The 13,800-nt window shown below is 41.5% G+C and overlaps 1 protein-coding gene across 11 annotated transcripts in view; it reads right to left on the reverse strand.

Moving 5' to 3' along the window:
- Window positions 1–667: 667 nt before the first annotated feature.
- robo2 (roundabout, axon guidance receptor, homolog 2 (Drosophila)) overlaps window positions 668–13,800 on the reverse strand; it is a 302,845-nt gene continuing 289,712 nt past the window's right edge. For 6 of the 11 annotated variants that reach the window (XM_061719664.1, XM_061719669.1, XM_061719665.1 and 3 more), the window contains 5 exons: window positions 10,931–11,113; window positions 10,277–10,435; window positions 9,863–10,129; window positions 7,604–7,798; window positions 668–3,618 (listed from right to left, as the gene is read on the reverse strand). In XM_061719664.1, coding sequence (XP_061575648.1) covers window positions 3,617–3,618; window positions 7,604–7,798; window positions 9,863–10,129; window positions 10,277–10,435; window positions 10,931–11,113 — 806 coding nt within the window. In that variant the 3' untranslated portion in view covers window positions 668–3,616. The remainder of the gene's footprint in view (window positions 3,619–7,603; window positions 7,799–9,862; window positions 10,130–10,276; window positions 10,436–10,930; window positions 11,114–13,800) is intronic. The other 5 variants (XM_061719674.1, XM_061719672.1, XM_061719673.1 and 2 more) reach the window with 1 other exon arrangement.

Genomic DNA, 13,800 nt, shown 5'->3' on the forward strand with positions numbered 1-13,800 from the left:
GTAAACCAACAGAAACAGAGTCCAGGTGCTAAACTGGCCCACCTGCACCTCAGTCACCCAGAGAAAATGACACAATGACACACAATTTTGGAAACACTATGGGAGCTACTAAATTATAAAATGTGCATTCTCAGTGAGGTCAGGACCTGATTCGCTGGATTACGGGATATGTTCAGTTGGATGTTTCCATGAAGGAAAAGCGTGTTCACAGTTGTATGTCAGTGCGGATACAGAAGCCGCTCCTAGTTTTACATATCCAGCTTTGCACCACTTCTCTCACAGGTTACTTCAGCGTGAGCTCTGTGTGAGAGAGCATGAAAGTGAGCTGGCTGCCTCTGTGATTTAAGAGATTTGGATTTGTGTTTGAAGTTGCTCGTCTAGAAGGATCGAGGTAAGGATTGGTTTGACATGAAACATACAGCTGAGTCAGGAACTCTTTGAAACACACAGCAGGCTAAACACATCTAGACTGCGTGTGTGTGCACAAATGCTGAGATAACGAAGCAAATGTGCCCGTTGAGTAAGATACCATCAAACTTACATTTTTAATGCTGCAGTCGCATCAGTAGCTGTATTTCCTGATAGTCTGGGTTTAATTCAAACATTATTCTTCCGCACTGCAGGGTTTTCTGTCAGTGACAAAAAACTTTAAGGCATTTTCCATTTTTAAAAAATATTTTATTTAAGAGATTGATCCAGGTACAAGGAAATAAAAGAGCATGGCTTTATCTTACAGGACATGGGAATGAGACTGTAAAAGTTTCTTTTCTTGATCCACTCTCTTCTTGAACAAGGACATGCAAGTGAATACAGGAAGTGGTGTACAGAGAAAAGAGGAGAATGAACTGTACTGCAGAAATGACATCGGATCAAGGCGTCGCTTCGCCTGACACTGTACAGAAATGACTTCAGCCAACAACTTTCTCTTTTTTGTCATTTTTAATCCTCTTTTATATCAAAAAGGCAACACACAGATAGGCTACAAAGAACCAACAATATTGAGAAAATGAACAAAAGAGGGAAAGCACTTTCATCCTTCCAAAAAAGACGTTTTCTCTGTTGTCTTCACAAGCAAATTGTGAGCGTTTTTCTTCCTTGTGTCGAAAAGTTTCTTTAGTTTTGACATGAGAAGAGCAGTGCAGTGAACATGCAAGACGAAGAGTGACTCAGACGACTACTAACCCGGCACTTCACCGCGCTGTGAGCACATCTCCTTATGGCCTCGCTGCTCGGCTCTGACACCAAACTTTACAAGGAACAAAAAACACGTTTTATATCTCACAAATCTTTATGCATATTTCACAATATACTTTTATTATCATTTTAATAAATACAAAACGACACTGTGATTTAAAAGAAAACAATGAGTATTAAAGAGACACTAAAACGCATTAGACATTAGAAATATCAATCTTAATTTGGTATGTTCTCTTACTGACATCTTGTCTTAAGGTGGATGAACCAGCACGTTTCATATTCAGAATCAAAATCAGAATCACGGCAGAAAAGAAAAGAGCGGACGACAGGATCGGACATGAGAGGGAAGTCTTTGTCAATAAAGATGGAATGGCAAAACAAGTGGAGATGCGTATGGATATATATAGATCTATATATACACATACATAAACACCACCAGAATGTAAAATAACCTGAGATACTCGCTGCACCTCATTTCCAGAACACTGGCCACTGGGCGGATGGTGAAAGGAAAGAAAAGATGAAAATAGACTATGGCATGACAACAACAGTACAACAGCATCTGATGGCCTTTAGTTCCCACCCATTTTTATCAACATTAGCAGTACAAAAAAAGACAAAACAAACAGTCATCGAACCACAAAAATCCTGAACATTACAATTAAAAACATCGTTGTAAGCAGCGTTTTTGAGTCCATAAAAGGCATACAAAGAAACAAGCTTCTCTTTAAAATAAGGATGACCCAACGGAAACATTGTTGGAAATGACAAAAATTGAAAATCGGAGACTGAAACGTCAGAAGCGGCAGATGATGAGTGTGTTTTTGTGGCAGTCGGGCTGAGAAAGTGTTCTGCTTCACGCTGTGGCGGTGGACACAGAGGCAGTGGTACCCACTTGACAAGGCCTTTTTCTGTTATCGCGCTCACTTTCAGATAAACACTGGAGGTCAAACACCGTATTTGTTTTCATCAAAGTTTCTGACCCCTGATTGTAGCATTTCGATAACGGAGGCACAAACTTTTACACCAAGACCTGCTTTAACAGATCACGTTTTTTAACGGCTCTTAGCTCCATCCAGCAGGCCGATGTGTTGTTTTCTTGTACCACAGATAGTATAACAAACTTAACATAAGTGCTTTTTAAAGCAAACAAAGGTTGTACATAATAGGTTTTTTTTTTTAAAAGAACAAAGAAAAAGATGTAAACAATGTACATGGATCCAGATATTTTATTAGGTTTTGGAGTATTATTATTATTAATCATGATGACTATTTCCGTTTTCTATTTAAGGCCTTGGAAGGATGTCAACTCTGCCTCAGAGCGCTCTGATTGGACAGATTTCACCCTTTCCTCCCGTCTTCTGTCTGTTTCATGGTAAGTTTGCTGCTTTGCTGAATAAGAAGTGTAAACTTAAGAGTCGTGAAATTATTTAGGCATTAAAACATTCGCAAAACAACCTGAAATACTTTAAGACCTTTGTTTAAAATGAGGAAACCCCACTCCCTCAAGTTTAGAGTTATTTTTGATGATTCACTCTTATTGTTGGACGCTAAATTAGGGCTTAAATAATCCACTCAGAAATGCACAGTAACACAGAATCCTTCTTCTGCTTCCCCCGATCTCATACTGTATCTGCCCCTCATACCCCCAGGACACCCTGTGTGTTTGCCACCCAATTTTAACTCAAGTGTGGAAACGGGCACCTCATTTGTGGCTGTCTGAGCAAAGCATTAGTCTTTAATATCTCTCTGTACATTAGTATATAATCTTCTCTTTACTTTACAGTACAGAAACTCCTCTTCACATATTCTTCCGGTTCTTCATGTCAGCAGGAGCTATGTTTTTGTGCTTATCACCAAAAATTGCAGTGCAAAAACAATAATTAATAATAATAATAATAATAATAATTATAATAATGATAATAATAATTAATGGTAACTATCAACAAATAATGGATTATAAAACAATTATTTTATGGCACAAGCGCCACTCAATTCACATATAATACAAATAACCAGATAAAACCCAACTGTTCTTGTATATGGAAATAAAAAGCTTGAACTCAATCAGGTTTGCATAGCAATGCAACAACAAGTAAAAAGAAAATATTTACAGGAAATAAAATTCCCTTTTCCCCAAGCGCAGTTACCAGAAAATTTGTTCTCACGGGGATGTTTTCTTTTTTTGTTTTTTACTTGCCTTTTTCTAACAAAAAGAAAATCATAGTAAGGTGGAAAATATTTTCTTGGGGACAAAAACATAGTGAGATGTACAGTATGTTTGTATTTTTACATCACATTTACAGTTCTGTGACTCTGCTTTCGTCTGCAGCGCACTTCCCTCTGAAAACACACAGATAAGGACAGTCCATCGCCCCAACGAGCAGGGCAGACTCCAGTTCACCCCGGAGGCAGATCACTCTGTGGGAGGAAGGGGAACAGAAGAACATGCGAGAGTTGTTAAATAAAGAGCACTCTCAGGATTTGGAAAGAACCTGCTCATAATTTAAGACAGTTTTTTGGCAGCTGAATATTAATCTAGTTTAGAAACAGTTGCTCAAACCCTCTCCAGGGCTGAAACAATGACCACCGGTCCATAAAGACTAGTTATTTTAGTTTTTTCAAGAGCTCAAAAGTATTTTGAACAACTGACTGAAAGTAAGTTAATTGGCCAGGTGTGGTTCATTTCCTTGCTACTTAATGACAACTGGAGCAGATAAAGCATCTTGAGTTGATATCAAGTATTGAGATGGTATTTGGCAAAAGGAGTTGTCAATGAAAGTAAAGAATATCCATCACTAAGTTGAAAAAACAACATAAATCTATAAGAGAGATGGGAAAACCCTTTGATACAGCCAAATCAATTGTTCGATACATTCCTCAAAAGAAAGAAAGAAGGCACTGGCAAGCTCGGCAGCATCATTAGACCGGGGAGACCACTGAAGGAAACTAAAGCGGAGGATCACCTTTCCTTGGTGAAGAAAAATGCCTTTACAATATCAACAGAAGTCATGATGAGTCTGGAAAAGGTACGAGTATTATCAAAATTGACAATGAAGAGAGACGTTGCCAGAGAACATCTAAAGTCACTCCATGTTCTGGACTCTTTGGACAGGTGAAACCAAGAAACGCCAGAATCAGAAAGAGGTTTAGTCCACATTGCCAGTAGTAGATTACTCCAGGTGGCAACTGAACTCTGTCAGGGCTGCCTCTTCGTCACTGATTATGTTCAGAACTACAGACTTTCTATACGCGTGGTGCAGAGGGGGTCTGGTTTGGTTTACATCTCTGCTGTTTGCACATGAAGTTTGCTTCTTCAAGCCGTGATCTTCAGCTCTCTGTGGAATGTTTGCGGCCGAGTGTGAAGGGGTGTGAAACACCACCTCTAAACCTGAGACCAAAGGTTGGATTGCCCTTTGAGGGTTGTGAGTAGGGCTGCAACTAACCATCTGATAGTCGATTAGTCAGCAACTATTGAAACAATTAGTCGACTAACTGGATTATGAAATGCATAATTATTAAATGGCTCTTATTTGCATTATTTGCTTTAGGTTGTTTAAATTATGTCCTAATTAATAATAAAAGGCATGAAAGATGGACACTTCTGCCAATAATACATTTTTTAAAGGGGACCTATTATGAAAAACATGTTTTTTCTTGCTGTAACATATATAAAGTGGTCTCCCCTCAGCCTGACGACTCAGAGAAGGAGGAAAGCAACTAAATTCTGCAGTGTCTGTACAGCCGACCGGATGATCCATCCAGTGTGATGTGACTTCTACGAGCCGTTCAGATTCTGCTCCCGTAGTTACGTAACGAAAATGCGATTTACATAGATTGGCCTCCGATGCGTGAAACCACGCCCACAACTAACTCCACCGGCCGGAGCTTCCGCCATTTTTTCGTAGCGGTGTGTCGCATCATTCAGGAACCCAATCAGCACAGTGCCTCATTATCATAGCCCCGCCCACTCAGAATCCTGCATAGATAATGAGGTTAGAGACTGGGATGCTAAAGACATGGCTCAGAGGCTGAATTTCTAATTTATTTAGCAAAAACAATCAAAAGCTTGTTTTTAAGACATTCAAGGCCTGTTTAAAATAGGTATTAGATGCCATAATAGGTCCCCTTTAAATCAAATGAAGATGTGATAGTGTTAGAATGGATTGTCTCACACTGGAGTAGTAAATATTGCCACAGTTGCACATCAAAATAGATTGGGATACTATGTAAAGCAAACGAGCCAAAAATAACCGCAATTAGTCTTCTAATGTCTGTTATTGCCGATTCATCTTAATACTTGGAAAGCCAGAGATAAAAGGCTCCTTGTGTATTTTTTATGAGGCAGTTAAATATATTGTTTGGACATGTAAAGTAATGAAGATCTAACACAAGTAAATCATTCTGCAGATGCATTTGACTGTTTCTGGTGAAGGAGTGTTGTTGTCACTGAACTAATGGTGGTTTTTAACTGATGCTGAGGCCAACAAACAAAACAGCACATCATTCAAATCATACAACGTTCACATAATAGGTCCCCTTTAATGATTTCTTGGGGGGGGGGTCTTCACTATGATGAAAAACAGGTGTATTCACAATAGTGGCTGGACACTATTGTACATAATTCTCTGCAGAGATAAAAAGGAAGAAGAAGCCTCACTCTGTTAAATGTTAGTCGACAATCACATCCTGCCTGACTCGGGTGAAGGATTATCTTTGGGTGTTGCTCACGAGTGAGAGAAGTGAGAGAAGAATGGAGTGGTAGATTGACAGGCAGGTCGCTGCAGCATCTGCAGTATTTCAGAACCTGTACCAGTCTGTTGCAGTGAAGAGGGAGCCGAGCTAAAAGGCAAGGCTGTCTGTTTACCGGTTGATCTATGTTCCTAGCCTCACCAATGGACACAAGCAGTGTGTAGTGACCGGAAGAATAAGACTGCTGACGCAAACGTCTGAAATGAGTTTTTTCCACAGGGTTGGACTCTCCCTTAGAGATAAGGTGAGAAATTCAGTCATCCGGGAGGGAGCCAGCTGATGTGGCATGGGCATCTTGTTAGGATGCCCCCTGGACCTCTCTTTCACCAAGTGATTCAGGCATGTTCAGCCTGAGGCAGACCCGGGACAAGCTGGAGAGATTATATCTCCTGGGAACGCCTGGAAAAGCTGGAGGAGGTGACCAGGAAGAGGGACGCGTGGGCCTTTCTGTTTAGGCCGCTGACCACGATACTGGAATTTTGATAAGCGGAAGCTAATGGCTGAATGGATGGGGTGTCTAAATACTTCTGAGCTCCTGAAAATCCAGGAACTTTGTTTAAAATGTAAATTTTTTGTGAAACCTCTTAAAGCTGAAAGTCAAAACTTCCATCACATCTTGATTTTGTAGAAATAAAATCCACTGTAGTAGCACATGAGGTCAAAAAACACAAACATCAAATACTTCTAGACCAGAGGTGGACAGAGTACTCGACCCCAGTACTTGAGTAAGAGTAAAATACTACTGGTCAAAATTTACTCCGTTACAAGTAAAAGTAGCTCAGTCAAAATATTACTCGAGTAAGAGTAGAAAAGTACTTGCTTTTAAAGGTACTTAAGTATCCAAAAGTAAATGCTTTTAAATTTACTTTAAGTAAAAGTAAGAGTAAATTTCTTATTTTCCACATCAGTAAATTACTATATTTTTATTTTACTATATTAATTTAAGGATCTTTTAACTCTTGTTTCTGAGAATTCGATGTTGAGTTGTTGAAAGCAGAGAGGTAGTTCTGCTTCGGCAGACACAATAAACATTTGAAAATAAATGTCTGTGGTTTGTCTGTGCCCTCGTTTTTTACTCGGTCGAACTCAAACATTGAGTTAAGATACGGCCAAGGATTTTGTGAAAGTCCCTGCTCCGAGTCCGGCTCATTATCAGACTCAGACGACTCAGCGTCAGTCTTTCTTCTCCTGACGCAGGCGTAGCCATTGTTGCGGCTATGTCTTCACTTGTTGCGGCTCTGTCTTGACAAACGCAGGCTACTTTGGCGGTATCGTTTTGAGGAGGCTTGACGTATTTCCGCTTTACGTACATCCCAGTGGAGAGCGTGCACTGTGATAGGTCTCCTCCTTTGACAAAAACAGCTTGTGTCCAATAGGATTTTAGGGAAGAAGAAAAAAGAGCAGACCTGAAAGTAACGAGTACTTTTCAGCCTTCCTAGAAATTTACTCGAGTAAAAGTAAAAATATTTGTCTTGGAAATGTATTCAAGTAAGAGTAATAAGTACCAAAGAAATCTAATACTCAAGTAAAGTACAAATCCTCTGGATATGTAATTAAGTACAGTACTCAAGTAAATTTACTCCGTTACTGTCCACCACTGTTCTAGACCTAATCACGTGGGATATACGATAAAGCAGTTCCGTCCATCACTCACATAACTCTCCAGCGTACTGTCCTTGTCCATTGGTCCCCAGAAAATCTGCATGCTCCAAAGCAGTCCACTGTTGTGGTTGTCGCGGACCCTCAGCCTTGCGTGGCCCCGTCGAGCCCTTGGAGGAGGCTGTGCCGGAGGAGCTGTGGCCCCCAGGGGAGGGGAAAGATGGTTTGCAGTACGGCAGGCACCCTTCCTCTGCAAACACGCAGAAACCAAACCATCAGATTGAGAAGTTGACATGTGACCTGTATTGCTCTGCTGTATGGTTAACATCTGATGCATGGAGAGAAAGAGCAGTCCTCCTCTTGACATCTGCAGAGTGGTGGTGCCAATAAGCTATGCCAGTGCATGCCACGAAAGAGGGCGCACACCAGCTCTACACCTGGCCTCTCAGCTAGCAGTCTTACGAGGGGGTAAATGCAACAACAGAGGGACCACAGTGGGTGCTGGCACCCCCTGCTGCAGGGCAGAATAACAATGACCCTCAGCAGCCTCCCTCATCGGGTGAAATCTCATCAAACTGCTCCCCACTGCTCTGCTAATGACTGTAATAGAGGCTGCCCTGAACTCATTGGATTCTACTGTGCATCAGTCAACAATTTGACACATATGGGAATTCACCTCCAAGGTTTTCCCTAAAAATGCTGACTGTGGCATCTGCCTTTGTCTCACAGTCTCAGACAAACTGTCTGAGAAAGTACTGTCACGTGCACGAGTTAAATGGGGCTACAGTAGGGGATGGTCACACACAAGCACACCACAACGCAGGAACACACAGATGGGGTGTAGAACGGCTGCTGTTTTTTGTGAGGAAAAAAACAGAAAGGAAGAAGCTGAAGCGATTATAGAGCATCTCTGTTGCCGAGGCCTCCTGCCTCACTTGGAGCCGATCGGGCCGATACTGGCAACAGTTACGGGGGCAACGAGGAGGCAGGGGGGTGGGGGCATTCTGGAAACCAGAGCAAGTGGCAGACGGTCCAATCTGTTCACTGGAGCCCAGTCACAGAGCTGCATGAAAGCTCACTTCAGCACCAGACGTGTAGCCAACCACCGCTACAGCACAGCTACTGTTCACTCCCGTTGACTTTGTTCAAATATGGATTTCTATCAAGAACAATGAATGTTTCACCGCTTCACAGCAGTTACTCTGAACGCACACCTGGATGATTTACTTTGAGGAATTATGTTTTCCGTTAGTAAAATAAATCTTTAGATTTTCTGCTTGATGGATAGAGCAGAGATGATATTTATGAAAGTTAGTTTTTTTCTGTCTTACATTTTTGGAAATGAACAGACTGAATGCAGATTTAAGGCCTTGAGTGCACTGTCCTAAAATGTGCTAGATCCTTCGTGCCAGCAACAATAACACAGCTGACAGATATATATATGATATAGGGCTGTTCGATTAATCGATTTTAAATCGCAATCGCGATTATGTAATTAGAACGATGTTAAAACGTGAAACTCGTAAAATCGATTTTTCACTTTTTTTTTTTTACCTTGTCTGCACACATATTAATGATTGATGGAAATACCTCTCAATACCTAGAAAATGTCTTGTTTTATTCAATTGGAAATATAACTTACTGTATGTTTGCAAGTGCTGATTTGCTGATTTTTTTTTTCAGAGATAAAACTTTATATTTTATTATATTTTTTAAAACTTTTTTTCAATTTATTTTACAGAGTTTTGCACTTTATTCATTCATTTTTGGTTTAATAAGAGCAAAGTTTGCACTTAAAGCCCAATGGGGCAAATGTTCAATAAAAAAACTGCATATTTGAAATAATTTCTTTGCCTTTTGTCAATTCACAAAATAATCGTAATCGTAATCGAAAATCGGATTTTGAGAGAGAAAAATCGAAAAAAATCAAAATTATTTTTGGGCAAAATCGAACAGCCCTAATATGATATATATATACCTGTTTCTGTTAAGCAACAGCTACAGGCTGAAGAGACTACACCATCTTTTTTTTGTATTGATTTCCAATTTCAGAAATAAGAATAGAAATGTCTTATCTTTCATCACACGCATTTACAGATTTCCAGTTGTATTTTCACATGTGATAATGAAAACATTACGGAACAAGTAAAAACAATTGCAGACTACGTTGCATTTCCATTTTAATGCTTAAACAGCGCAAATGCTAAAGCTGACGTGTATTTACTGTGTTTAATGTGTAAAGACTACAACTGTAAGTGCCATAACATACACGGTCACATTGTGGGAATAACGAGAGTCATTGTTTCCTTTGTACCTGTTTTGTGTCCCCTGCGTCCATCGTCAGCTCGGTCCATGGAGCCCAGCCTGTCTTGAGCCTGGCGATGATGTTCCAGAGAGGTTCGCATGTGCCTGTCAATGGAGCTCTTCATGTCCTCCGGCCCACACAGGGGTCCTGACATAGGCGTGCGCTCCAGAGAAGACGCCTTCCTGTCTGTAGGTGGTGCCATGCTGCTTGCGCTGCGGGCCCCCTGGATTCGTCCCTGCCCCTGACAGGGAGGAGGCTCAGGGGGAGGAGGTAGGTCTGTGTTGAGGGAAAACCGCAGTAAATGAGTCACATGCACATATTATACTGTATCTATTCTACTTTATTGTAACTGATTTTTTTGTCGGGGGAGTCAGGAATCAGTCTATGAACTATTTTGAATGTGCTTTACGGCTGCTGCCTCACCGTCTGCACCAGCATCTCTCCGGTGGGGTGTTGTGCCCTGACTTCGTGGTTTGCGTGAGGGCCTCGTGGCCCTTTGGTGGCCCAAGCTGTGTGTGCCGACTGTGCTGCCATCTGTTGAAAATGGACTGCTGGGCCGAGGCCTGTGGGATAAACCTTTACCTGCAAGAGAAATACAAGAGCAAAGGCCAGCTGCTTAATAAAGACATTAGAGAGCTACCACACAGACGGCCGGGGCTCAGAATGTCAACGCTAAGGATGACATATAAATCAAGATGTGCAAACCTTTTTGCAAACGAAAAAGGTTTACCTCAGAAGAGAAAGAGGGCCATGATACAGGCTGTAAAGCTCGCAAGTACCACCTTGTTATTACATATTTGACCCAAGAAACCCAAAAGGTACAGCCAGATGAGATGCAGAGGAGTTGAATTCATCTAAGGAGAAGGAGATACCCGCGGTATAGCCGTATAGAGCAGGTATCATGCACAACCCTGTGTGCTGCATCCACAAGCAGTAGGGAGAGCGGGACAAGATTACGGAGGGGAAACATAAGCAAGTGGACGACAGCGAGAGAAATCAGAGCAGAAATTGACAAAATGTCAATGCTACTGGAAAACGTTGCAGTCCAGCAGTGGGTCTCTGTCTCCACACACCAACCTCTCTTGCTGAGGCTAGTGCCCTCAAGGCGGTAGCCTGCCTTGTCTGCAGCAGCCACCAGGGCCTGGGCAAAGCTGCAGTGGGTAAAGATGGAGCCATCAGAAGAGCTGCCCAGACTGGACCTATGGCTGGAGAAATTACGGTCATCTTCCGAGGCAGAGCCCCACCCATTCACCATGGACCCTGTGGGATACCACAGGTTTCAGCAAAGATGTGTGTGTGTGTGTGTGTGTGTGTGTGTGTGTCTGTGTGTGTGTGTGTGTGTGTGTGTGTGTGTGTGTGTGTGTGTGTGTGTGTGTGAGAGAGTATGTTAAACTGCATGTGTGTGAACAATTTCATTTTCCCTGCACAGCTCAGTGGCCGTAACGTTAATGGATATGTGATCTGACAGTCTGAACACCTGGGCTGTGTGATCCTACACACAGGCAGATGAAGGTATCGAGTGATCTTTTAAAAAACAGAGATAATATTAATATACACTTAGATGATGTTGTATTTGCTGCAGGCCATTCCTGTTCTGGAAGCTGAGTTGTGTTGAGTGCTGATTCTGTCCTGGCCTGCCCTCTTTCATCTATTACACACACAAAAGTTGAATGCACCCACACCGGGGTGCACACAAACACACACAGGAATGCAGGCAGTGGAACAGCGGGACTGTCATCAACTTTTCTAGCACTTCTTTTGATAAAGAACAATGAGCGCACCTGCGCAGAGCTGCAGGACTGCCTCAGGTGACGTCTCACTTAACGGCGCTGAATGAAACACCTGGTGGTATGAAGTTTCTCTCAATCCGGTTTAAAAAAATGCACCGTCATGACTGTCTAAAATGTTACAATCATTTTAGGGAAGGGATCAGAAAACAAACCTAGCTCTGTTCTTTTTTTAATACTTATAACTCAGTGCAAGTGAACTGTGTTTTATTGCACTGAATTGCATAAAGTGGATAAAATTGAACTATAATTTAATAGGACTTGAATTGAAAATGCCTACATACTGTCAGACATAGGTCTGTTGAATTATATGCCACTTTATTTCTCTATGCTTTGATTTTCCTACACATGAAAAGCTCTGCCAGCACTTTAAATATAAAGGATCAGTCTGCCAATAAAAATATGCCACTTTGGCAAGCAAAAACACAGAGAACAGTCGGCTAATGTGACAGATTTCAGTGGGACTGGTTTGGCAGACTTTCCTTAAGTGGCACGAACCCAAGTGCTCAGCTCAAACACTCTCCGACACACAGAGTGATGTGATTGAACAGACTGGTGTAACAGAGAAGTCAGGAGGTGTGAGGGTAAAGGTTGTTTAGACAGTGAGAAGGACAATAGTTAACAGCAGGATTTATTAAAAGGTCAAGATGGGACAAAAGGTGGCACAGTCCTGGGCAGAGTGGCTGCATTTTGATTTTCAATTAACATTAAAAACCTATGAAATAAACGATCACGTAAAGACTGGTCTCTGAGATGGCACTGCCCTTTGAAATGTAATGTGACACATTTAATTTGGACCGTAAAATTATGACAGTTGTGCGTGCTCCCAGACATATTGGGAAATCCCCGTCATAATTTTCCAACTTCCACATCTGAGTTTCTCCATCTCAAAGACAGTTTAAAGCCACAGGCTAGGACTTCAGGGAATTGCACCCTCAACAGCAGAAGTTGCAACAGCTTTTCGGCTCCTAGTGAAGGAAAAGTCTCAGATTAATGGAGACTTGTGCAAAATATAAGCTTTCATAAGGTTGTGCTTGCACTTACACAACCCGGATATACGTCTCCAACTGAAATCTGAGTCAGTAACTACTTTCAGTCCTCCATTTTCTTTTTTACATTTTTTTTTAAAGAGTTTTTCTCTAAGAAAGAAAGACAGCAATTCCACTGGGCCCAATCCTCCCACAAAGAATAGAGAAGATAATGAAGTAGAGGTAGTGCCAGCCAAAGCACAGAAGCTTCCAAGTCCTCTGGCTCCGCAGAGGAGCACTGCCTCAGCAAATCACATCATAGGACTTTTTTAGTAACACTAACCACCACTTTCTACTGCACAACCTCTGGAGCACTTCTATTCTCTAAAACATCAGTCCAATCAAAGTGTGATTATTGCAATATTTGATAAAATGTCAAAGTAGTTTTCCTTTCACCCTTGAAATATAACTCTTAAGCACCAATGTTTGTGCTACGAGCCTGTCATTTTATCACGTCTTGAACCAGACTGTGGTGCAGCTGTGTTCTCTTAAAAACATTACCTGACACCTCCTACAGTGTGCCGTGCACTGATAGAGCAAAGCCAGTAAACATTAGATTGTAGCGGCCAGTAAAACTCATACTGGGTTCCTCCTGCCACTAAAACTGATTTACACCGAAGGAAACCGTAATCTGCATGTCGTTAAGTGTGAAAATCATTCTCCCTGACGAGCAGGCATCTTTACCTGCGGTCAGGAGATGCAACCTTGCTCCTCGCGAAGCAAAGCTTTTTGGGAGCATAATCGTCCAAAACAGCCTTAACAATTTAACATCTCTACATGACATGACCTACACAAAGCCAAGTAATACCAAATACTATATTTCTGGCAGAAGCAAAAATGTCTGACCCCCCCCCCAAAAAAAACAAAAAACAAAAGCCTTACCTGATTATTAGTTTAGTGTTGGAAACATGTGCAGACAAAGTGCTGGTGAAAACTGGCTTTTTTTTTTCTTTTTCTGGGGCATATGTAAAATTGTTTGATTAAGTGGCCTTTGGTGTAACAATAAAAAAGCAGACCTATTTCCATGTTATTAAAATAATGATATATTTATCAAGAGGCACGTGACAGGACTTTTGCTCCTTTCCTCTGCTCTTTGTAAAGCTTCAAAAATGGTGGCCACAATAAATCTCAG

The sequence above is a fragment of the Cololabis saira genome, chromosome 4, assembly GCF_033807715.1.
Source record: "Cololabis saira isolate AMF1-May2022 chromosome 4, fColSai1.1, whole genome shotgun sequence".
Lineage (NCBI taxonomy): Eukaryota > Metazoa > Chordata > Actinopteri > Beloniformes > Belonidae > Cololabis > Cololabis saira.